This window comes from Somniosus microcephalus, chromosome 19 (assembly GCF_052327205.1).
Source record: "Somniosus microcephalus isolate GS21.2 chromosome 19, FLI_Smic_1.0, whole genome shotgun sequence".
Taxonomy (NCBI): Eukaryota; Metazoa; Chordata; class Chondrichthyes; order Squaliformes; family Somniosidae; genus Somniosus; species Somniosus microcephalus.
Window position 1 is genome coordinate 28,199,102 of NC_141005.1, and position 24,944 is coordinate 28,224,045.

The 24,944-nt window shown below is 44.9% G+C and overlaps 1 protein-coding gene across 2 annotated transcripts in view; it reads left to right on the forward strand.

The window, feature by feature from the left end:
- The window catches only part of grk3 (G protein-coupled receptor kinase 3), a 283,814-nt gene that overhangs the window by 245,706 nt on the left and 13,164 nt on the right, over positions 1-24,944 (forward strand). The window contains exons 17-21 of one of the 2 annotated variants that reach the window (XM_085961459.1): positions 5,876-5,971; positions 7,282-7,444; positions 12,347-12,483; positions 16,479-16,511; positions 24,006-24,119. In XM_085961459.1, the coding sequence (XP_085817585.1) occupies positions 5,876-5,971; positions 7,282-7,444; positions 12,347-12,483; positions 16,479-16,511; positions 24,006-24,119 (543 nt within the window). The remainder of the gene's footprint in view (positions 1-5,875; positions 5,972-7,281; positions 7,445-12,346; positions 12,484-16,478; positions 16,512-24,005; positions 24,120-24,944) is intronic. The other variant, XM_085961460.1, reaches the window with a different exon arrangement.

Here is a 24,944-nt window from a genome sequence, read left to right on the forward strand (position 1 = left end):
GCCAAAGCCCTAATGAGTACGATGGTCGTAGCTGGAGAAGCAGTGGGAAGCTTACCAGTGATGATCTCCGACAAGCTGCCCAGTTTTAGCTGATTAAACTTCAGCGGTACCATTGCACACATTTGAGAGTCCTAAAGCCTTGGCTCTGGCATCCAACCTCTCTGGACTTAGATAAGTGAAATATGTTCCTACAGGGAAAGAGTATAGATACTGTTTGGAGCTGATAGAACCCCTACAGGTGGTTGTAGATTTCTCACTAGCTTGATTTAGAAGTTCTCAAATATGGTGATGAGTGTCTGTGTGTGCCAGTCACCCAACTGATTCTTAAAAAAAGCAACTATCAATTTTGACCAAAAATGTGCAATTAAGCTTTCACGATGCTGTTGTATCAATTTCTCCCAGATCAACTACAGCACATTTTAGATGTAGCACTCACAGGTTGCTGCATGAATTACATACAGGGTAATGTTTCCTCTATTTTTCCCCAACGGTACACCTTAACCCTATCCTCAGACAAGTATCCCCATTTGCCATACTACAGGAAACTCTCTTTTTACTGGCACCTAAATAACCGGAAATCTCTCTGTGGTAAACCACTGTTATAGTTATCACTGTATATTGTTCTCACTGTTCTCACTGTCACATCACTACACGAGGTCGCCTCTTGTCGCACTGTTATACCTGGGCTGACCACCTCCGACTCCGCCCATTACCTGCCCAGGTATAAAGGTAGCTGACTGGCTAGTATTCCTCCCTGTTGGATCGGATCACCCACGAGGGTGGGCTCTGTTATTTAGCCAATAAAAACCTTCAGTTACGTTCTTAACTCGTCGCCTTTTATTGGACTAATTGATAGGCATATCAATTTTATTGACTAAATTTTAAAGATGTCTGATAATGAACAGCAACAGCAAGGAGCTCACCCAGCAGCACAGCAACAGCAGCCTCCAGACAACGGGCCACACCAGCCAGCTTGGCTGCAAGCCTTGAAACCACCATACCTGGATCTAAACCCACAGGCACCAAACTCAGCCAACGACTTCAAACACTGGCTGGACTGCTTCGAATCGTACCTGGAGGAAGCCGTCGTCCCTCAGAGATCCAAACTAAGAGTCCTGAAAGCCCAAGCGAGCCCGAGAGTATATACACTCATCCAGGACATGACTACGTACGACGACGCCATCAACCTACTGAAACAGGTAAACTACATGTACACTAGGCATCTCTTAAGATCTCGCCAGCAACAGCCAGGAGAATCGATAGCTGAATTTTCACGAGCGCTGAGACAACTCGGCAGGAACTGTGACTTTAAAGCGGTGACGGCTACTGCGAACATGGAAGACAATGTCCGCGACGCCTTGGTGAGAGGCCTACGTTCCGACTACACACGGCAAAGACTGCTTGAAGCTAAGGACATAGACCTGGACAAGGCCGAAGCCCTCGCCCTCACCCTAGAGGCCACCCAGCAAGACCAGGAAGCGTTTGCCAGGTACTATTCGCGACCCTGGGACTCGGGCCCGACCCCCACCCCACCACCCTTCACAGCGCTGCCCCCGGGACCTACCTCAGCGTCTGCATCACGGATCCGACCGGGCCCGCTAGCCCCGGTACCGGCCCCGACATCAGGCAACCCCGATCGGGCCGCTGGCTGCTTCTTTTGCGGCCAGGAGAAGCATCCGAGGTCGCGCTGCCCAGCCAAAAACTCGACCTGCAAAACCTGCCTCAAGAAAGGCCACTTCTCCAAGGCCTGCAGAAGCAAATCCTCAGAAGCCAGCAGTGCCTCATGCGAACCCTGGGGGCGGCCATCTTTGTGCGGGGCAGCCGAAGCCTGCAGAGCCTCATGGGAAAACCAGGGGCGGCCATCTTTGTGCGGGGCAGCCGAAGCCTGCAGAGCCTCATGGGAAAACCAGGGGCGGCCATCTTTGTGCGGGGCAGCCGAAGCCTGCAGAGCCTCATGGGAACAGCAGGGGCGGCCATCTTTGTGCGGGGCAAACGATTTAAACAGAGCCTCATGTGAACTACGGGGGCCGCCATCTTCGCCGCCATCTTGTCATGACAACGACGCGCTCATCTACACCCTAGCTTCCGTGACCCTGGATCAAGCCCGCCCGCACCACCTGGCCAGCTCAATGATGGACATCAAAGTCAACGGCCACGCCACGACCTGCCTGTTCGACAGCGGAAGCACGGAGAGCTTCATCCACCCAGACACGGTGAGCCACTACTCCCTCCCCGTCCTGCCAACGCGCAGCCGCATCTCGATGGCATCGAGGTCGCACGCCACAGACATCAGCGGCTACTGTGTCGTGACATTGTCGGTTAAAGGGACAGAGTATAAAAATTTTAAACTCCTCGTACTCCCCCAGCTGTGCGCTGCCGTCATACTAGGGCTGGACTTCCAATCCCACCTCCAAAGTGTAACCCTAGCATACGGTGGACCCCTCCCCCCACTCACAGTCGACAACCAGCGAAAGTTAAACCGCCCACCGCGTAACACCTGCAGCCTATCCACCCTCAAGGTACCGCCACCTTCCCTGTTCGCTAACCTCACCCCCGACTGCAAACCTGTCGCTACTAAGAGCAGGCGGTACAGCGCTGGGGACAGAGCCTTCATTAGCTCTGAGGTGCAGCGACTCCTGAAAGAGGGCATTATTGAGGGGAGCAGCAGCCCCTGGCGTGCCCAGGTGGTGGTAGTCAAGACCGGCGACAAAAATCGCCTGGTTATCGACTACAGCCAGACCATAAACAGATACACCCAGCTGGACGCATACCCCCTCCCCCGCATATCGGACATGGTCAATGAGATTGCACAATACCGCGTATTCTCGACCATCGACCTCAAGTCGGCCTACCACCAACTCCCCATCAGCCCGGAGGACAGCCAGTACACCGCCTTCGAGGCGAATGGCCGCCTCTACCAATTCCTTAGGGTCCCCTTTGGTGTCACCAACGGGGTCTCGGTTTTCCAACGGGAGATGGACCGGATGGTTGACCAGAACGGACTACAGGCCACTTTCCCCTATCTCGATAACGTCACCATCTGCGGCCGCAACCGGCAGGACCATGACGTGAATCTGGAGAAATTCCTCCGTACGGCCCAACGGCTGAACCTCACCTACAATAAGGAGAAATGCGTGTTTAACACAGCGCGCCTTGCCATCCTTGGCTGTGTAGTAGAGAACGGAGTCATCGGCCCCGACCCCGAAAGAATGCGCCCCCTCATGGAGCTACCCCTCCCCCACTGTCCAAAAGCACTTAGGAGAACCCTGGGGCTTTTCGCCTACTATGCCCAATGGGTACCCAATTATGCGGACAAAGCCAGACCCCTCCTGAAAACCACATCCTTCCCCCTCACGGAAGAGGCGTGCGCGGCCTTCTCCCTCATTAAGGGAGACATAGCCAAGGCCACAATGCACGCAGTGGATGAGTCAATCCCCTTCCAAGTGGAGAGCGATGCATCCGACTTCGCCCTAGCCGCTACCCTTAACCAGGAGGGTAGGCCGGTAGCCTTCTTCTCAAGGACCCTACAGGGCCCCGAGACCCGACACTCGTCGGTCGAGAAGGAAGCCCAGGCAATTGTGGAGGCAGTACGGCGCTGGAGGCACTACTCACCGACCAACGCTCGGTTGCCTTCATGTTTAATAACAAGCTGAGGGGCAAGATCAAGAACGACAAAATCTTGAGGTGGAGAATCGAGCTTTCCACCTATGATTATGAGATCTTGTACCGGCCCGGTAAACTGAACGACCCCCCTGATGCTCTTTCACGCATTACATGCGCCAGCGCGCAAAGTGATAGACTTCAGACCCTCCACAATGACCTCTGCCACCCCGGAGTCACCAGACTCTACCATTTCATTAAGGCCCGCAACCTGCCATACTCCATCGAGGAGGTCAGGACCATGACCAGGAACTGCCAGATCTGTGCTGAGTGCAAACCGCACTTCTATAAGCCGGACAGAGCAAGCCTGATCAAGGCCACCCGCCCCTTCGAGCGTCTGAGCATCGACTTCAAGGGGCCCCTACCGTCATCCGACCGTAATGTGTACTTCCTCAACATCGTTGATGAGTACTCCCGTTTCCCCTTTGCCTTCCCCTGCCCAGACATGACCAGTAACACGGTCATTAAATGCCTGAACAAACTCTTCGCCTTGTTCGGGTTCCCGAACTATATACATAGTGACCGGGGTGCCTCCTTCATGAGCGAGGAACTCCGTCAGTTCCTATTGGAGAGGGGTATTGCAGCAAGCAGGACCACCAGCTACAACCCCCGAGGGAACGGCCAGGTGGAAAGAGAGAACGCGACGGTATGGAAGGCCACCCTCTTAGCCTTAAAGTCTAAGGGCCTCCCAACCTCCCGCTGGCAAGAGGTCCTCCCGATTGCGCTGCACTCCATCCGGTCACTACTTTGCACTGCCATTAACACCACCCCCCATGCTCGAATGTTTGTCTTCCCCAGGAAGTCGACTACGGGAACCACCCTACCAACCTGGCTGACCTCTCCGGGACCCGTCTTGCTGCGAAAGCACGTGAGGGCCCATAAAACGGACCCCCTGGTCGAGAAGGTGAACCTCCTGCACGCCAACCCCCAGTACGCCTATGTGGCTTACCCAGACGGACGGGAGGACACTGTCTCCTTACGAGACCTCGCACCCTCACCCCCCCCTCCCAACCCCCCCGAGTCCAGCCGAGGTAGACGGCATGCCGGAACCCCACGAGCCTTTGCCGACTACGCAGACACCAGCTTTAACACCGGATAATGTAACACCGCCGCTGCGACGATCGGAGAGGCTAACGAAGCCTCCGGACAGACTGACATACCAGAGCTGGTAATACACTTCACCCCGCCGGACTCTAATCTAAACAAGGGGTGAATGTGGTAAACCACTGTTATAGTTATCACTGTATATTGTTCTCACTGTTCTCACTGTCACATCACTACACGAGGTCGCCTCTTGTCGCACTGTTATACCTGGGCTGACCACCTCCGACTCCGCCCATTACCTGCCCAGGTATAAAGGTAGCTGACTGGCTAGTATTCCTCCCTGTTGGATCGGATCACCCACGAGGGTGGGCTCTGTTATTTAGCCAATAAAAACCTTCAGTTACGTTCTTAACTCGTCGCCTTTTATTGGACTAATTGATAGGCATATCACTCTCTTAACTGGCAAAATTCAGGAGTAGGTTCAGGTAAGTTTTACTTCATATTAGTGGTCATGTAACCGGGGTTCCTGGATCTGTGGTCGTGTAACCAGGGTTCCTGCACTGTTGCCATGCAACAGGGACGCCTGGATCTGTGGCCGTGTATGGGGCTCTCGTACCTTAGTAAGTATACCTCTCTGTAATCCGGACTTTTTGATCAACCGGCACCACGCCGGTCCCATCGGTGCCGGATAAAAAAGAGTTTCCTGTAGTATCTATGTGGCCTTTGTGAGTCAGATTGCCAATTTAAGGAGAAGATTCCCTGTATACGCATTTATGTCTTTGCTACACCTTGCCAATTTGTGAAACAATGGATAATTTTGTGCTGTGATCTTGTGCCAAATGAAAATTGGTGAGTCTGTCTAAAACTCATGTCACTAATAACTCTTACAGCCAACAGAGAAAAGAAACTTTTATCCCACCAGTTGGATTCAAACCAGGTAGCAGATATGAAAGGACTGTATTGTAGCTGGCTATCACATTGAACCCAATTCTGAGCTGTGATCTTTATTTTGCAAAAACTTCTCCCCAGCAGGAACAATGTTAGTGAGTGGTTACTGGCATAAAAATCTAATAGCGCCATTTGTCATGGTACCATAGCTGTGGTTCTGGTTGCAATCGATCTGGTACAGTGCAGTGCTAAAATGACTGCCATCTTGTTTCTCTGTTTCAAGTATCCACCTCCACTCATTCCTCCCCGGGGAGAGGTGAATGCAGCGGATGCATTTGACATAGGATCATTTGATGAAGAAGACACAAAAGGCATCAAGGTAATGCCTGCATGTTCTCTAATTGTTTAGTACAAGTGGTATCTGTATAACCAGTGAGTACCAGTAACACGGGACGTACCAATGGAACAAGTGGCACTCATGTAACGAGCAAGTGCTAGTGCCACTTGTGTAACAAGCAATACTAGTGGCATTCTTGTAACCAGTTGATGTTAATGTAACCAGTTGATGCTAGTGGCAGCCATGTAATGAGTGGGTGTTCATGGCATCTGGTAACTAGTTGCCCCTGTGTAATTAGTCTCACTGTGCAGCTACATATTGCTGGTGGCACCTGTGTAACCAGTGGGTGCTGGTCCATCTGTGCAACCTCTTGGTACTAATCACACCCGTGCAACCAGTGCATATTGGTAACACCCGAGTAACTAGTAGATGACTTAACGAAGTCGGTGTTTGTGGCAGCCATGTAACCAGTGGATACTGTGCACTCATATGGTGAGTGGATGCTGGTGACAGCTGTGTAACCAGTGTGTGTATAACTGAGTGCAATGGGCAGGTTACTCTCAGTTGGTGACTGTCCCATGTGTGACTGGCATGGTCTATGCGTGATGGTTTTGGCCCATTTGTGATGGCGTTCTTCCTCTAGTTCTAAATTCCAGTTTGATGTTGGACATTTGCTACATCTGATACAATAGAACCTCAGGTATTGGGCACCATAGGGCTGGAAGAATGTCTGTAAACTGTGAAAAGACTTATTGGCCCAGAGTTTTAGTAGATATAAACACAAAAATTATGAAAAAATAATTTTTAAAAATTTGACTTTGGTAAAACATGCTTTCAGATAGTAAATGTCCAAAGTTATCAAAGAAACAAAATACAATATACTGCAGAATTGTACACTGAACAAAGTACATGACTGTATATCACGACAAAAGTTTATCAGGAGTTGAAAACATGGTCCTCACAACACAAAATGGCCAGATTTCAATACCACCAAATAATAGTGTAAGGGAAGGGAGACTTCATTAAACTTTTAATTATTTTCATAGCAAAAGGGAGCACACTGGAGCAAAGCTATGTTCATTAATTTGCTAATATTATTCCTCTCCCTCTAATCTTTTTGCCACACTTTTTCCTTTCCCCCTCTCCCTTCCACCCAATTTTCTATTGCCCTCACCCTCCATTCTTTCTCTTCCTCTTTCTTGCTGTCCCCACCAATACTTTCTCTCTGCTGTTTGTCTTGCTTTCTCTCCCCTGCCATCTGTTATTCAATTCTTGCTCTCTCTACCCTGTCCATCTCTTCCCCCATTTCTCTCTCTCTCTCTCTTCCCGTCTCTCTGATTTCTCCATCATAGCTGTTGGATAGTGACCAGGAGCTGTATAAGAATTTTCCTCTGGTGATATCGGAGCGTTGGCAACAGGAGGTGGCAGAAACTGTGTACGACGCAGTCAATGCTGACACTGATAAAAACGAGGTCAGGAAGAGAGCGAAGAATAAGATGCTCGGTCACGAGGAAGGTAGGAAAGTTCATTTATGAGATATTTCCAACTCTGATACATCATAAAGCATTCTCTATCATACTGAAGTAAAAACTGAAAATGCTTTGAAATACCGAGCAAGACGGTCAATGTCTGTAAAGCGACAAAACAAGTTGACATTTTAGGTGTATAACCTTCAAAATGTTGACTTGTCTTTTCTTTCTATAGATGCTAGCTGGCCTGTGTATTTCCAATATTTTCACTTTTTATTTCCGATTGCTATCATTTGTAGTTTTTTTTCTTGTCTTTTATTTCTCTTGTGTGCTGCTGGTCTCCTGACAAAAGGGTTCAAATTGCATGTCATTGGATGCATTAAAATGAAATCCTTCTGTCTGCTATTTTAACATAGAATCATAGAATGGTTACAGCACAGAGGAGACCATTCGGCCCGTCGAGTCCATGCCGGCGCTCTGCAAGAGCACTTCAGCTAGTCCCACTCCCCGCCCTTTCCCTGTAGCCCTGCAACTTCATTTCCTTCAGGTACTTATCCAATTCCCTTTTGAAAGCCACGATTGAGTCTGCCTCCACCACCCTTTCAGGCAGTGCATTCCAGATCCTAACCACTCGCTGCATAAAAAAGTTTTTCCTCATGTCGCCTTTGGTTCTTTTGCCAATCACCTTAAAGCTGTGTCCTCTGGTTCTTGACCCTTCCACCAATTCTGGGAACAGTTTCTCTCTACTCTGCCTAGACCCCTCATGATTTTGAACACCTCTATCAGATCTCCTCTCAACCTTCTCTGCTCTAAGGAGAACAACCCCAGCTTCTCCAGTCTAGCCACGTAACTGAAGTCTCTCATCCCTGGAATCATTCTGGTAAATCTTTTCTGCACCCTCTCTAATGGCCTTCACATCCTTCCTAAAGTGCGGTGCCCAGAATTGGACACAAAACTCCAGTTGAGGCCGAACCAATGTTTTATACAGGTTCATCATAACTTCCTTGCTTTTGTATTCTATGCCTCTATTTATGAAGCCCAGTATCCCGTATGCTTTTTTAACCGCTTTCTCAATAACATAGGAACATCAGTCAGCCATTCAGCCCTTCAAGCCCGTTCCACCATTCAATTAGATTGAGGCTGCTCTGTATCTCAACTCCATCTATCCGCCTTGGTTCCATAACCCTTAATGCCCTTGTCTTAACAAAAATCTGTCAATCTCAGTTTTGACATTTTCAATTGGCCCAGCCTGAACAGCTATTTGAGGGAAAGAGTTCCAGATTTCCACTACCCTTTTGTACAAAGAAGTGCTTCCTGACATCACCCCTGAGCAGCCTAGCTCTAATTTCATGGTTATACCCCCTTGTTCTAGGCTCCCCCCACTAGAGGAAATTGTTTCTCGCGATTTACTCTATCAACTCCTTTAATCATCTTAAACGCTTCAATTAGATCACCTCATAGAATCATCGAAAGTTACAGCACGGAAGGAAGCCATTTTGGCCCATCGTGTCCGCGCCGGCCAACAAAGAGCTATCCAGCCTAATCCCACTTCCCAGCTCTTGGTCCGTAGCCCTGCAGGTTACAGCATCCCAAGTGCACATTCAAGTACTTTTTAAATGTGGTTAGGGTTCCTGCCTCTACCACCCTTTCAGGCAGTGAGTTCCAGACCCCCACAACCCTCTGGGTGAAGAAATTCCCCCTCAAATCCCCTCTAAACCTTCCCCCAATTACTTTAAATCTGTGCCCCCTGGTTTTTGGCCCTTCTGCTATAGGAAATAGGTCCTTTCTTTCCACTTTATCTATGCCCCTCATAATTTTATACACCTCAATAAGGTCTCCCCTCAGCCTCCTCTGTTCCAAGGAAAACAGACCCAGCCTATCCAGTCTTTCCTCATAGCTAAGATTCTCTACTCCCGGCAACATCCTTGTAAATCTCCTCGTAGTCTCTCTAGTGCAATCACATCTTTCCTGTAATGTGGTGACCAGAACTGCACGCAGTATTCTAGCTGAGACCTAACTCGTGTTTTATACAGTTGAAACATAACCCCCCTGCTCTTGTATTCTATGCCACAGCTAATAAAGGCAAGCATTCCGTATGCCGCCTTAACCACCTTATCTACCTGGCCTGCTACCTTCAGGGATTTGTGGACATGCATTCCAAGGTCCCTTTGTTCCTCTACACTACTCTGTGTCCTACCATTTAATGCGTATTCCCTTTCCTTGTTAGCCCTCCCCAAATGCATGACCTCACACTTCTCTGGATTGAATTCCATTTGCCACTGTTCTGCCCACCTGACCAATTTATTGATATCTTCCTGCAGTCTACAGCTTCCTTCTTCATTATCAACCACACAGCCGACATTAGTATCATCTGCAAACTTCTTAATCATACCTCCTATATTCAAGTCTAGATCATCATTGATATATACCACAAAAAGCAAGGGACCTAGTACTGAGCCCTGCGGAACCCCACTGGAAACAGCCTTCCAGTCACAAAAACACCCATCAACCATTACTTTCTGCTTCCTGCCTCCAAGCCAGTTTTGAATCCAACTTGACACTTTGTCCTGGATCCCATGGGCTTTTAACTCCGTGACCAGTCTGCCATGTGGAACCTTATCAAAAGCCTTGCTAAAGTCCATATACACTACATCAAACGCACTACCCTCATCTACCCTCCTTGTTACCTCCTCAAAAAATTCAATCAAGTTTGTCAGACACGACCTTCCCTTAACAAATTTGTGCTGACTATCCTTGATTAATCCGTGTCTTTCTAAATGAAGATTTATCCTGTCCTTCAGAATTCTTTCCAATAATTTTCCCACCACCGAGGTTAGGCTGACAGGCCTGTAATTACTCCGTCTATCCTTTTCTCCCTTTTTAAACACATTAGCAGTCCTCCGGCAACATACCTGAAGCCAAAGAGGATTGAAAAATGATGGTCAAGGCCTCTGCTATTTCCTCTTTTGCTTCGCTTAACAGCCTGGGATACATTTCATCCGGGCCTGGGGATTTATCCATTTTTAAAGCTGCTAAACCCGTTAATACTTCCTCTCTCACTATGTTTATTTCATCTAATATTTCACTCCTCCCCCCATTAGCAATGCCTGCTTCACCCCTCTCCTTTGTGAAAACAGATGCAAAGTATTCATTAAGAACCCTACCGACGTCTCCCGCCTCCACACACACATTACCCTCATGATCTCTAATAGGCCCTACCCTTTCTTTAGTTACCCTCTTACTCTTAATATATTTATAAAATATCTTTGGGTTTTCCTTGATTTTACTTGCCAATAATTTTTCATGCTCTCTCTTTTCCTAATATCCTTTTTAATTGCACCCCTACACTTTCTGTACTCCTCTAAAGATTCTGGAATATTTAGCCCTCAGTATCTGTCATACGCCTCCCTTTTATTTTTATCCTACCCTGTATGTCCCTAGACATCCAGGGGGCTCTAGATTTGTTAGTCAAGGGCACATGTTTGGTTTGAACCCTCCGGATCTCCTCCTTGAATGCCTCCCACTGCTCTGACACTGATTTACCTTCAGGTAGCTGTTTCCAGTCCACTATGGCTAAATCCCCTCTGAGCTTAGCAAAATTTGCTTTTCCCCAATTTAGAATTTTTATTCCTGGTCTATCCTTGTCCTTTTCCATAACTACCATAAATCTAACAGAATTATGGTCACCAGCACCAAAATGCTCCCCCACTGATGCGCCTTCTACCTGCCCAGCTTCATTCCCTAAAACTAAGTCCAGAACTGCCCCCTCCCTTGTTGGGCTTGCTACATACTGGCTAAAAAAGTTCTCCTGGATGCATTTTAGGAATTCCGCACCCTCTATACCCTTCACGCTAATTTTATCCCAGTTAATATTAAGGTAGTTGAAATCCCCTACTATTACTGCCCTATAGTTTTTGCACTTCTCAGAAATTTGTCTACTTATTTGTTCTTCTATCTCCCTCTCACTGTTTGGGGGTCTGTAGTATACTCCCAGCAGTGTGATCGTCCCTTTTTTTGTTTTTCAATTCGACCCGTATGGCCTTGTTTGATGATCCCTCCAACATATCATCCCTCCTCACAGCTGTAATAGTTTCTTTAATCAATACTGCAACCCCCTCCCCCTCCCTTTTTACCTCCCTCTCTATCCCGTCTGAAAATCCTGTAACCAGGAATGTTGAGCTGCCATACCTGCCCCTCTTTCAGCCACGTCTCTGTAATAGCTATAATATCATAGTCACAAGTGCCCTCAGCTCATCTGCCTTGTTCGCTATACTCCTTGCATTGAAGTATATACCATTTAGTACAGGCAAACCTCCTTGTTGACTACTGTCTAGCCCTTGATTCCTCTGTCCTTCCAATTTACTTTCTGCCTTTTTGTTTTCCTATTCCAGTTTTTCTTCCCTCCCTATTGACTCTATACCATCTTCCTGCCTCTTAATTTTCTATACTCAAGGGAATACAAGCCTAGTCTATGCACCCTGTCCGCATAATTTAGCGCCGGTATCATTCTGATGAACCTGCGCTGTATCCTCTCCAAACCCAATATATCCTTCCTGAGGTGCGGGGCCCAGAACTGAATGCAGTACTTAAGATGGGGTCGAACCAGAGCTTTGTACAGCTGTAACATAATTTCAACCCCTTTGTATTCCATTGAAATCCTAATGCTCAGTGCCATGGAATAGGATGCTGCATGCACAATCCAGCATTCTGCTCAGATCTGCATCAGAATGAGAAGGTGCCCTGCCTGAGTGGTGTCTCCCACCTTTCGTGAACGTGCTAAAGGTGACTTTAACAGAGCGGGTAGTCTGCCTGCTCACAAGGGTGTAGAGCCTTGCTTACAGGCAAAATGAAAGAACTAGGGATAAATTGCATTAAAAAAATCAAATTAGTTCTTTATCTCCATCCTGAGGAAGACCTGGACTAATCTCACCTTTTATATTCTATGCAGATTATGCCCTAGGGAAAGACTGCATTATGCATGGTTATATGCTGAAACTAGGAAACCCTTTCCTGACCCAGTGGCAACGTCGTTATTTCTACCTCTTTCCAAATCGGCTGGAGTGGAGAGGAGAGGGCGAGTCACGGGTAAGCAGTGTTGGACTGACTGAAGTGAGGAGACTTGTTCTGTGAGTAGGCTTGTCACTGTCAGAATAGCACCGGGATAGTGGAGGTTGTACCAAGGTTAATGTGTCTCACTCAGCATCTTTGAGTGTCGAGTGTATAGGGCACTGAAGATAAAAAGCATTCTGGTCAGATTAATTGGGGTGAGTTTCTGCTTATCCAGCCCATGAATTTTTATTAAAAATGATGTGCCAGGAGCACCAAAATGAGAAATCGCCTCTTATATTCCATAAATTGACTCATTGATAATGCGAGTAACAAAGCCCCAAGTGAATTATAGTCAATGCCATGCACGGGGTATCAATTGCATTCTGCGGCTCCTCATCATTCTGTCATACGATGTTATTAAGGAATTTAATTTAAAATGCTGAAAGCTTGCTATAAACCTAAACTTTAAATGGGAGTGAAAGGGGAGATTTTCCGCTTAAGCACTGCCTGTACATGCAGAGAGCACATAAAGAGAAATTTTCGAACCACAGCCCATGGTCTTCATCCATTAATGTTAATGTGCAGAAAATCAGAAACTGGGGATGCGCAGTTTCCTGAAAGTGTGTGCCAGGAACGCCAAAACAGAAAGTCTCTGCTTAAATCGCTACAAGGATTGCGCTAGTGGTTCCAGTAACTTCACCGTGAAACATTTTTGCTGACAGTGTGGTCTGTTCTGGATTGTGACATCTCTGCATAAATGATGAAAACTAATTCAAGGTGGTGACCAATGTTCCCTGTAATTTTTTTTGGGGTGTGCAGCCCCTTTAAGGGGCTGTGCGGCCCATTCAAAATACCGCGCATGTGTGGTTTTTACCTATTTAAAAGCCGGTGAGCCAGCTGCACGGGAGCTGCAGAGTGATGCACCGCCACGCAGCTTAAGGGGAATGTTGGAGGTGGCATAATCACATGTCGTACAATAACAAAAGTTACTACTTTGTTCACATGTCTGCTTTTGAGTTTTTTGCCTATTACCCAACTTTTCAAATTGGTTCAGGTATTGGCTTAAAGAGATCCTAATTTAAAAACCAAGTTAACATTGGGTGAAATTGGCTTGGATCCCCAAAGAATGCCCTAAATTCTCTTTTTAAAAAAAAAACAACAAAATCAAGATCAGCCCCTTTACATATGGGACGATGGAAGACAGCATGAGATCTTGGAGAGGGGGCGGGTGGGGAGGGGAACTTCGGTAACCCTCATCTCCATCCCGAAAGACGGCTCCCCTTGGTCTTTTAAAGATTGTAGTACACTGTCAGTCACTCTGAAGCCTCCTGAGGCAGTATTTAATCACCGAAATCAGTCAGTGTGTTGCATTCTTAGAACTTTGTACTTCACAAGATTACAAGATAATTGTGGTTGAGGAATGCCACTCGACCCATCTTGTTCATTCAATGACACTAAAGTTCCCCCATTTCAGCATCTCGTTGATTCCTAAACGATTGAAAGGTTTTTGTTCTACTATTCTATTCAGTAGTCCATTCCTTGTATTGATCACTCTTTTGTGAAAAAAAAACCCTAATAACAGTACTAAATTTGCCTTTTACTAGATTGAACCTCTAGTTCTTTGTCCCACTCCTGCAATTTAGTTTAACCTTGTGGCTCTTTGCACTATCTCCCTGTGTCTCAGTGATCAGAACTGGGCACAGTACTCAAGGTGTGTGTGATCTGATCTGGGCACTGTACATTCTGATCATGACTTTGTCGCTTATATTCCACTGATTTGGCTATATAAAGGAAGAAATAACTTGCATTTATATAGCACCTTTCACATCCTGAAGATGTCTCAAAACCCTTAACAGCCAATGAATTTATTTTAAAGTGTAGTCACTGTTATTGAGGCAAATATGGCGGCCAATTTGCACACAGCAAGGTCCCACAAACAGCAGTTAATATGATTTAGTAACAGTTGAGGGATAAATATTGGCCAGGACACCAAGAGAACTCCCTTGCTCTTCAAATAGTGCTGTGGTATCTTTTATGTTCACTTGAACTTGCTGATGGTTTAACATCTCACCCGAAAGACTCCAGCGCCAACAATGAAACACTCCGTCAGTACTTCACTTAAACGGCAGCCTAGGTTACGTACTCAAATCCATAACTTGAATGGGACTTTAGCCCACAACCTTCTGACTCAGAGGCAAGTGTTACCACTGAGCTAAGCTGACGATATAGTTCAGCATTCTATTGGCTTTGTTGATTATTGCTCTGCATTGGTTGGACATGTTGGATATCAAGTCTACTAAGTCTCCTAGGTCTTTTTCAACTTCATCCTAGCCATTTCAACACCATTCATGCAGTACATGTTATGTCCATTTTTCCTTCCTACGTGCATTGGCTGTATTAAATTGGTAGAGCTTGCCACAGGCCACCTGGGATGTCACTTACTCAAAGAGGTGAAGGAGGTTGGTCAGGCAGGAATCCATCTGAATCCATGTTAACTGCTGTTGATTGTTATTTTTTGTACAGATAATCTTCAAGTTTACCCTGGTAATAGATACTGTTATTTTACACAGGATTCAAGTAAGATTATGGGTCTGTAGTTGCCTGTGTCTGATATGATGCCTTTTTTGAATATATGCATCATCACACTGCCCTGCTTACAATATACTGGTACAGTACCTTCTCATTGCCCAGTGACACTCTCATTGCTTGTTAAGAGAGCCCACAAGGACAACTGGGTGGTAATGGAAATGCCATACTGCTGCAGTAAGGGCGCTCTTCTGACATTGGGGCAGTAGGAAAGGAATTTGCTCTGCTTCTAGCTAGCCCTGTACCTGACCTGAGATTGCTCAATCAGACTGTGTAGAGGGAGCTTTAAGTCTGCAGCTAACCCATTCTATGCCTGACTTGAGGCTTGCCTAATAGGGGAGTGTAGAAGGATCTTCATTCTGCATCTAATCTGTGACGTACCTGACCTGTAGTGCTGAGCAACGCCACAAAGGTTAAAAAAAAAATCTGGCTCACACTTACAACATCCCTCACCAGGATGAACACAAATCATTCCCTGGAAAAATACAAAGAAAAGAGAAATCGAAAATAAATGATTAACTGCTGTGGGCAAACAGCACCGTGTTTGTGCAACACGACCTTTAACCCAGTCACGGCAGACACAGTACCTCAAATCAATAACAGATGTCCAGCATGCAGGTGGAATAAATGCCGCTATTGCAAGATTGTTGTACTCTGCCTCAAATCCAAGGATTCCGTGTGTAAAATAAAAGGCCGATGCGGGACATCATGGAAAATAAGCCATTGATTTGAGGTACACTGCAAACATGCATCTGTCTTGCCTGAGCTAAAAGGTCACGCCGCACAAACACACCGTTGTTTGTCCACAACAGTTAATCATTTATTTTGGGTTTCTCTTTTTGCATTTTTCCAGGAAATGTTTTGTGTTCATAGTGATGAGGGATGTTATTTCCAGTAAACAGACCTTTTACTTTTGCTGTGTTGTTAAGCATACATTCAGGTAAAGCACAGGTTAGATGCAGAGTGACGATCCCTGCACACAGTCTGATCGAGCACAATCCCAGGCGAGATACAGATTGTAGCCTGCTTCATTTCAATGTGCCAATCTATACATACATATATATATTTATGTGTGTTTTTGTTATTTTACATCTTTTTGTTTAAATAAAAGTTTAAATAATGCTTTCTTTTTCATGTCAGAAAACATAATATCTTCCCTATGGTAGCATTTCTTAGCTAATCTTTTTGATACTGCAAATGTCAATACCAGATCGCACATGTTTGATCACGCACATATACACAGTGGTATTTCATTGCCATGACGATAAGCCACTATTGGAAGTTTCACTCTATGGGGAGCACTCTCAGGCTCATGTGACTGCATTTGAAAGTTTAAACATTTTAATTTTAACAGGGCTTCATTGCAGTGAGTAGATCAGTGCATCAATGCTCTATAAAGTGAGATCTAATCAAACAAAGGATTTGTCATGTTATTTTCCATCTAGGATGCCTGGATTATTTATAAAAGACGTAGGCTGGTAAGAACAATGCTATCAAACTATAGCATCTACCCTGCTCTCCCATGCTATAGTTGAAGTTTTATGAGTGTATTGTGGGGATGTCACGATGAGCTTTATTAACATGTAGCTAGTCTTTTTCATCCCACATTGTCTCTCTGTCTCTCATTCTTCCCCTCTCCTTCAGCCAGCAGCTTAGCTATTGCAAACTTGATTATTCAACTTGAGGTATGCTTTTAAATGTTATATTTTGTTTTTAGTATCTTCAACATCACCTCAGCCCTCCTTCACAGGGGCAGGGAGAGCAACTTGGGCTGTGACTTCCTTTTTTCCTGCGGCAGGAACCCCTGTTTACCACATGACCGTCTTTCTGGAAGTTTAGCTGAAAACTGACGAAACTCAATCAACTTGAGGCAATTAAATGGCTTAGTGTCAAGCCGCAGGAAGTAGGGTTACACTGGGCACAGAATCCGTGTTCATTACCACCCTCCGTGTGAACCTCCCCTGGTGGCCCACCCTCTTTGTGTAAGGACTCTCCCTTGTGATCCAGTGTCCCTGTTCCCGATACATTTGATCGTGACATCCCTGCTGTAGTGGTTGTTTTTGTGAAGTGTTGTTTTTTTATTCTGTTTGGAAAATTACCCATACCTCTATAAACCACTGTTGCATAAGAATGCAAGTTTGAAATATCTGCAATTAGTAATGCACAGTGGGTACCAACATGACACCATATTTACACGATGAGTGGGTCCAACCAAATAGTGCATGAGCAATAATCGGGAATGTGACATGACAGCTAGGCCCTTGGGAGTAATAATATATTACACTATCCATAGGTTATGGGTTTTTTAAAAAGTTTTTTTCAACCATCCTTCTATGCCAATTTTCTCCTGCCCTTTCCTGTCCTGATGGTCTTGACTGCTTGTTGGGGTAGTCATGATTATGTACATTCAATTGGCATTTAAAGCATCTTTTAACTTGACTAATTTCCAGATCAATCAACCTTATCTGGTTCCTGCAGATAGCCTGTCTCCTGTCTTTCATTTTGAAACATCGCAAAGAAGCATCCACTTCCATTTTGACCGTAACTATTTAAAAACAAACATAAAATACAGAAATCCTCGTGTCCATCAGTGTACTTCTAGCAGAGGTCAGTCAACAGCAATCAGGAGCAGAAAGTTTGATTCATTATTCCCTTCCTAACCCAGGCATGCTGAACACTGAAGCCAATTGTAGTACAGGTACACTTACTGAACCCAGGCAGGGATCAGTGGCCTCAGAGCAGACCAGGGTAGCTGCCTCTTTTAAAGCCAGCTCACCTGTATCCACCAGTCTGTTGTATTGCACTCCGAATCTTACACTACCAAAAAAAAGCAGGGATTGTAAAGCAGTGGCATGGTAGATTGTGGGATTGTGTCCCCCCAAATAGTGCGTTCTTTGGGGATTGAGAAGTTTTCTGAAGACATTTCCCTCGAGATTAAATTGGTGGGCTAGAGTCCATGATAGGGTATATTGTACATGGCCTGTGGAAAAAGCTGACTTGATGGGCCGAGCAGACTTTTCTTATTATGTGCTTTCTTAGGTTCTTCTATTTCCAAATTAATTATCACTGCTGAATTGCTACCTGGGGTCACTATATAGGGGAGCCTTTGATAAATAAGCATTGACAAAGGACCGGGAACAGATCCTCAGTCCAGGTACATGATCAGGGAAGGTCCATGACACGGGGAGACTGCAGGACAGGAGGAAACTGATAAGATACACCTCTCCACCCCCCCCCCCCCCCCACCTTCCCCAAGTACACCACATTGTTTCCACACTACTTAGCAGAACCATACTTTTTGGCGATAATACCACTCGGTGATAGTCAAAACATGAGTAGAATCATGTCTGCAGGCTTGTCTATCGCCATTCTTACAGAGACTTACCTGGTTGGGATTCTGCAAAGTGAATCACTCTGGTAGAAGCACTCCTTAACACTGTGCTGCTATACAGCTGGACATTTCCTACTTTGAAAGTTTGATAATTGGTGCCGTGTGGTAATACTTCACAAAATACAACACCCTGGGAGAGTGCTAGGTGAAAGTTTCAATTTGTCCAGTCAGATGAGCCAATTTCAGCAGCACTGCTGTCAGAGGCATTGAGTATAGACCACAGAAGAGGACAAATTCAGATGGAGGTTTGTCCCCCAGACTGCGCTGTCTCACGCCTCCTAGTAGTCAGCACAGAGCACCATTGATGGAAGTATAGCAATGGGTCTCCTCTCACCTGCCCATCCTCTCAGACCAGTGTCAAGAAGATCAAAGAGGATTGGGTATAGAAAAGAGAGATTAATACTGTAAAAATAAAAATAATCAGCACCACCGTGGCATCATGATTAGTACACTGGTTAATGCTCGTAATTCACAAACATGATCAGTTCCCAATTTTGCTCATATTATTAGGTAGTAAGTGAAGCCACATTCCCAACAGAGGAGGGAGAATTCCCCTGGCCACTATTGTGTGTCTCCAAGCAGCCAGTTACAGAGCAGTTTCAGTGGAGGCCTGCTAACAGGTCATTGCCACCCACTCATTCAGGCAAAGGTACTGTACCTGGAATGGGACACCTGAAAAAGGGGAGGGGGTGAGAAACATAAAATGTGTTGCCTGTCCAACAAAAAATAATCTTAAAATTAAAGCCTGCCTGCCCTTTATTGGCAATGTGTAGTCGCTGAGGTGAGGATAGGCAATGAATCTGGCACAGAAGATTTTAATTTTCACCTAATTTGGATTCATATGCATCTATTGCTGCTTTTCTTTTTATAAATGGTGGTGTGCGTATGCCTCCATTAAAAGTTTTCCTCTGTGTGCTAGCATACCAGTAGCTGGGGGTAACTGTAGTGGAGGAACGTAGTTTGACTTGTGCTTGGTGTTTGTGGTTTAGTGGTGCCCATCCAACTTGCATTAATTCTCATCTGATGACGTAGCAGAGTATGCAACATATACTTGTCACTCTAGTGATATGACGGGGGCAGTTTATATCCATTCTGCCCAATGGAGACAGTATGTATCTGTCCTGGCAATCTGAAGGAGAGGGTTATATGTACTATCCCTGGTAGACTAGAAGGGAAGGCGTGTGTAATGCAGCATAGAGTTTCATTTCTTAGTATTTAGGCAATGGCATTGGAGCAGCACTGAGTGCTGGAGCTGGAACATACATCACCAAGGTTCAAATGTCCTCATTTCCATCCACCAGCACCCCCCCACCGCCCCCACCCCCCCCCCCCCCCGCCATATTGAAGATCTCAGGAAAGGTTGAAGTGAGGATCTTCACCTGCTGTTCTTGTGCACCTCTTGTCTGGTGGCCTGGACAGCCATGTGTGTCGATGCCTGCCTTCAAAAGCAAGATATTTCTATATAACAAGTGTCTTTGTGCTATAGGATAGTGTGCCACCAATTTGTTTAAGTTTGATCTTAATTGTGGCATCAGGGGAGTGTATCCAGCCTGGTGTTTCTCCACACACAAATAAATCTGAGTTATAAAGCCTGGGACTACTCTCACCCACCCTCCAGAAGCCAGTTAGAGATCCTCTCCATGACCTGTCCCCATTCTCCACCCCTACTTCACACCCGTCAGCCTCTCAGACTTGGAATGATTCAATGCCTTAAAGAAGGATGATATTTTTTCTTTTTTGTCAAATATATTTATACAGGATATGCCTTTATTAATATTTTTATTATTATGAAATGTATTTGTCCAAATTGTCTTAAGTTTTCCAAGGTGGGACCCTACCCAAGGCTCAGGAACTGCGCAGCAGCACAGACAGAGTTGATGCAACACAGCAAAGACTGATCTGAGACAGTCAATAACATTCTGAATCCTGTAGAATTTTTAAGACAGTGAGGAATATTAACAACCTCATCAACGTACTTTCTTACCATATCGGAGGACAAATAGGAAGATCCCCAGTTTCAGAAGGAAGAGCTATGAGCAATGACTTGATACGCTAGTGGCCCTGAGTCTTCAAAAAACATCTCTCGGAGCTACGAAAGATATTTTAAAAGTTACAGAAAGTAAACCCAAAGAATTGGGTGGAGCTTTCAACTTCAGCAGTGGCGGGTGGAGTGGTAAAACAGGCAGTAGCGGAAGTCAGTGGAAAAGAAAATAGGGCAGAGGGGAAAACAGGTGGTCGATCGATTACTGCCTGTTTTACATCCCCCCCTGCCAAATGCCGAAATTGACAGTTCCGCCTATTATTTTCAGATTGTGCCAGGCCAAGAGGGTGCAGGTTCAGGTTTGTGAAGTGGAAATTTAGGATAGACGTCAGTAAGTGTTTCTTTACGCAGAGGGTAATTAATAGCTGAAATGGGTTTTCAGAGACTGTGGCTGAGGCCAGGACACTGACATCGTTTAAGAGACAATTCGATACTGCAATAGAAAGATGATCGGTTTTGATTAGTATTCTGAAAGGATAAGATCGAATGAACTGAAAGGCCTTTTACCTCCAAACCAATCCCTTTTTCTGGAAATGCATCTCATTGTTTTTTGAACTCATTATACCGTCTTTTTTAATGGCCTTTCCTGGTAACTAATGCCACAACTCTATTAATCTTAAATTAAAAAGTTCCCTCTGATTTCCTAATTATTAACCTGAGTAAACCTGCTATTTTTTAATTTTATTAACTTTTAGTGGCAGGACAAGTTGATAAAGCTGTTAAAAAAAGTATATGGGATGCTTGGCTTTATAACTAGAGGCATAAGAGTACAAAAGCAAGGAAGTGGTGCGAAGCCTTTATAAATCACTGGTTAGGCCTCAGCTAGGGTATTGTGTCCAGATCTGGGCACCACATTTTAAAAAGGATGTCAAGGCCTTGGAAAGGGTGCGGAGGAGATTTACCAGAATAATACTAGGGATGAGGGACTTCAGTTATGTAGAGACTAGGATTGTTCTACTTTGAGCAGAAAAGGTTATGGGGAGATTTAATAGAGGTGCTCAAAATTATGAGGGAGACTATTTCCACTGGCGGGTGGGCCGGTAACCAGAGGACACAGATTTAAGATAATTGGCAAAAAAAAAACAGGGGGGCAATGAGGAGAATTTTTTTTACGTAGTGAGTTGTTATGATCTAGAAAGCACTGCCTGAAAAGGTGGTGGAAGCAGATTCAATAGTAACTTTCAATGGGGAATTGGATATAGACTTAAAAAGGAAAAATTTGCATGGCTATGGGGAAAGAGCAGGGCTAATTGAATCGCGCTTTCTAAGAGCCGGCACAGGTACAATGGGCCAAATGGCCTCCTTCTGTGCTGTAAGATTCCATGATTTATGGGATGTGGGCATCGCTGGCAAGGCCAGCATTTATTGCCCATCCCTAATTGCCCTTGAGAAGGTGGTGGTGAGCTGCCTTCTTGAACTGCTGCAGTCCGTGTGGTGAAGGTACCCCCACAGTGCTGTTAGGGAGTTCCAGGATTTTGAGGTACATAGGAGTAGGAGCTTGACCCTGTTCCGCCATTCTGTTAGATCATGACAGATCTGTAGCTCAACTCTCTGTATCCACCTGTGCTCCATACCCCTTGGATACCCTTACCTAACAAAAATCTATTGATCTTGGTCTTGAAAATTTCACTTGACCCATATGTGGAGAAAGTTACATATTTCCACTACCCTTTGTGTGAAAAACTACTTCCTGATTTCACTCCTAAATGGCCTACCTCTCATTTCTCTCTACCCTATTGAATCCCTTTGATATTTTAAAGATCTCGATTAGATCATCCCTCAACCTTCTGAACTCACTGGAATACAAACAAAGTTTATACAACCTGTCCTCATAATTTAACCCTTTAAGCCCCGGTATTATTTTGCTGAATCTTCGCTATACCCAAGGCCAATATATCGTTCTGAGATGACTGGTGCATCTGCAATTTCCTCACATGTTTCTTTCAATATCTTCGGGTAGAAACCATCAGGTCCTGGAGGTTTCTCTATTTTAAATCCCATTATTTTCTCTCATCATTTTTTTTTATTTACATTAAACTTAAATTCCTCCCCTTGACTTATTTTTAGGTTCTCTTATACTGCTGGTATTTTGTCCTCTTACTGCACTGTGAAAATGAATACAAAGTATTCATGTAACAAGTCTGGCATTTTGTTATTGTCCATTGTAGTCTCACCTGCATCTATCTTCAGTGGTCCCACATTCCCCTTTAGCACTCTTCCTCTTAATATATTTCTAGGAAAAACTTTTGCTGTTAGCTTTGATATCCTTGCAAGTATTTTCTCATATTCCATTTTTGCACCTGTATTATTTTTTTATTGCTCTCCCAGTCTGCTGGATTTCCACTTTGCCTTGCATTTGTGTAAGCCTTTTCTTTTAGCTTGAAACTGTCTCTCACCACATTTGTTGACCAAGATTGCTTAACTACATAAGTGGAGCCTTTGCCTTTTCGGCGTATGTACTGCTTTTGTATTGTACCACATACTTCCATTGCCTGTAGGTTTACCCATTAACAGTTCACTCACTTCACTCTGGTCAATGTATTTCTCATCCCTTCGAAATTTGCCTTGCGTAAATTTAAAACCTTGGTTTGTGACTCCCTTCTCCCTCTCAAACCTAATATCAAATTTAATCATTTTATGGTCACTATTTGCATCATGCAAGTCGTGCCTAATCTTCTGTTTCAGATTTGTCAAATTAGCAATGAATGCGCAATGACAGAAAATAAATTGCTCGGCCGTGTACTCTGATTTAATCCTCCAGCAGAGCCTGGAGATGTGTGGGTAGATGTCGTTTGATCTTTTTAAGGGCTGCGCCATTTACTGTAACATACAACAAGCTTTGCAATTCCTTTGGAGATTGGGGAGTAGTAAACTAATTTGAAATAACATATCTGATAAATATGCCGCGAATTAGAAAACCTTGGTGATATTTATGGGTTTTTAGACTAATCAATTTTCTTCCCGTCTAATCCTCCCAGTCATGCGCTGTGGACACAGGCCCAGAGGAAGAGCAGGCGACCGTTGACATTCCTACAGCCTGCATCCAATTTCACCAGATGAATTTTCTCCTCCACCCCCTTCCAGTTAGTCAGACTCTTAACCTGTGCTTGATATTGCACATGATGACCCAGCATAAATCGATATCTTGGGAAGTGGGCGGGCAAGGCTGAGCACTATCAGCAACCAAGTCTCACAGTCTTTACCACTTGCAAAGCACCAACACCAGGCCAAACTTCAGCATAGTTATCACAAAAAAGCACTGAGCTTCGCCATAAAACTCAACTCAGATGTCAGCTCTTCATTCAAGATCCCTCTTACATTGTGCATTTGTTAATGTGCAGCCAGAAGTGTCATTAGCTAGACACCTCTCTTTCTAAGGTGGTTTCTCCCATAGCCAGGATGCCTGTACCTTAGGTAGTAAGTAGTGATAAAGATGCTAGCACAGAACCAGATGCAACTCACAGCAAAAATACATTAATAAAGCATTTGAGATTCATCTCTGAATGAATTTAATTCTTCTTTTCTGATTTATTCAACTAGCAAAGCCTGCTGACAATGGAGCAGATAGTGTCGGTGGAAGAGACTCAGATTAAGGATAAGAAATGTATCCTCCTGCGGATTAAGGGAGGAAAGCAATTTGTGCTGCAATGTGAGGTAAGTGATTCTTGCAAGATAGGGAGGTGTGGAGATGTGTGCTCTGTCTCATCAAACTGAAGGTAGGCTGGCATTGGTGCAAGGGAGGAGGAACAAGGCATTCATTCCCCTCCCACTACCTCCAATTTGTTTTTGTTTTACAAATCATTATTTTAAACCACTCTTGTTCAAGAAAAGAGCTGCATTGTGACTATCCCAATCATTAAGAAAGGTCTTTACAATTATTCTTTTTACTATTCAATATCACATCAATCAATTTTGTTAAAGCTCTATTCATAGAGCATACTTGGTTCCATAACTGATAAAGGTTTCCTCTTGAAATGAGTGAAATTTGATCACTGTCCTTTCACCATGAGAATTGGGGTTCCACTCCAGCCAAGACAGTGGGTTTCCTCCCTGTGATGCTGCACACCTGGAAGCTCAGTGGCCCAGAAATTCGGGCGGGGACTTCCCGCGGGTGCAAGACTCCGACCTGCACTTACCTTGCGCGGGTCGTTGAGCTGTGGGCCCGCATGGGATTCCGATCCTGGGCCTCCTCCAACTGCCGGCGCGCAGTGCTTGTGTACCCTAGGGGCGCAGTTAGTTCGATGCGTCCCCTGGGATCACGTGGGCCATGGAGAGCCAATGGTAGCAGAGAATGCTTCATTCATAAGTTTGACAGGAAGAGCTGTCAAACCTATAAATACTACAAGCCCCAAAACATCACTAAAATCTCAAATAAATTTTTTTTTAAATCACATTTTTAAAATAACTATAAATTACATGAAATAACTATTTTAAACAATAATTTAAATTTTTGAAAAAGTTAATTACATTTTCTAACTG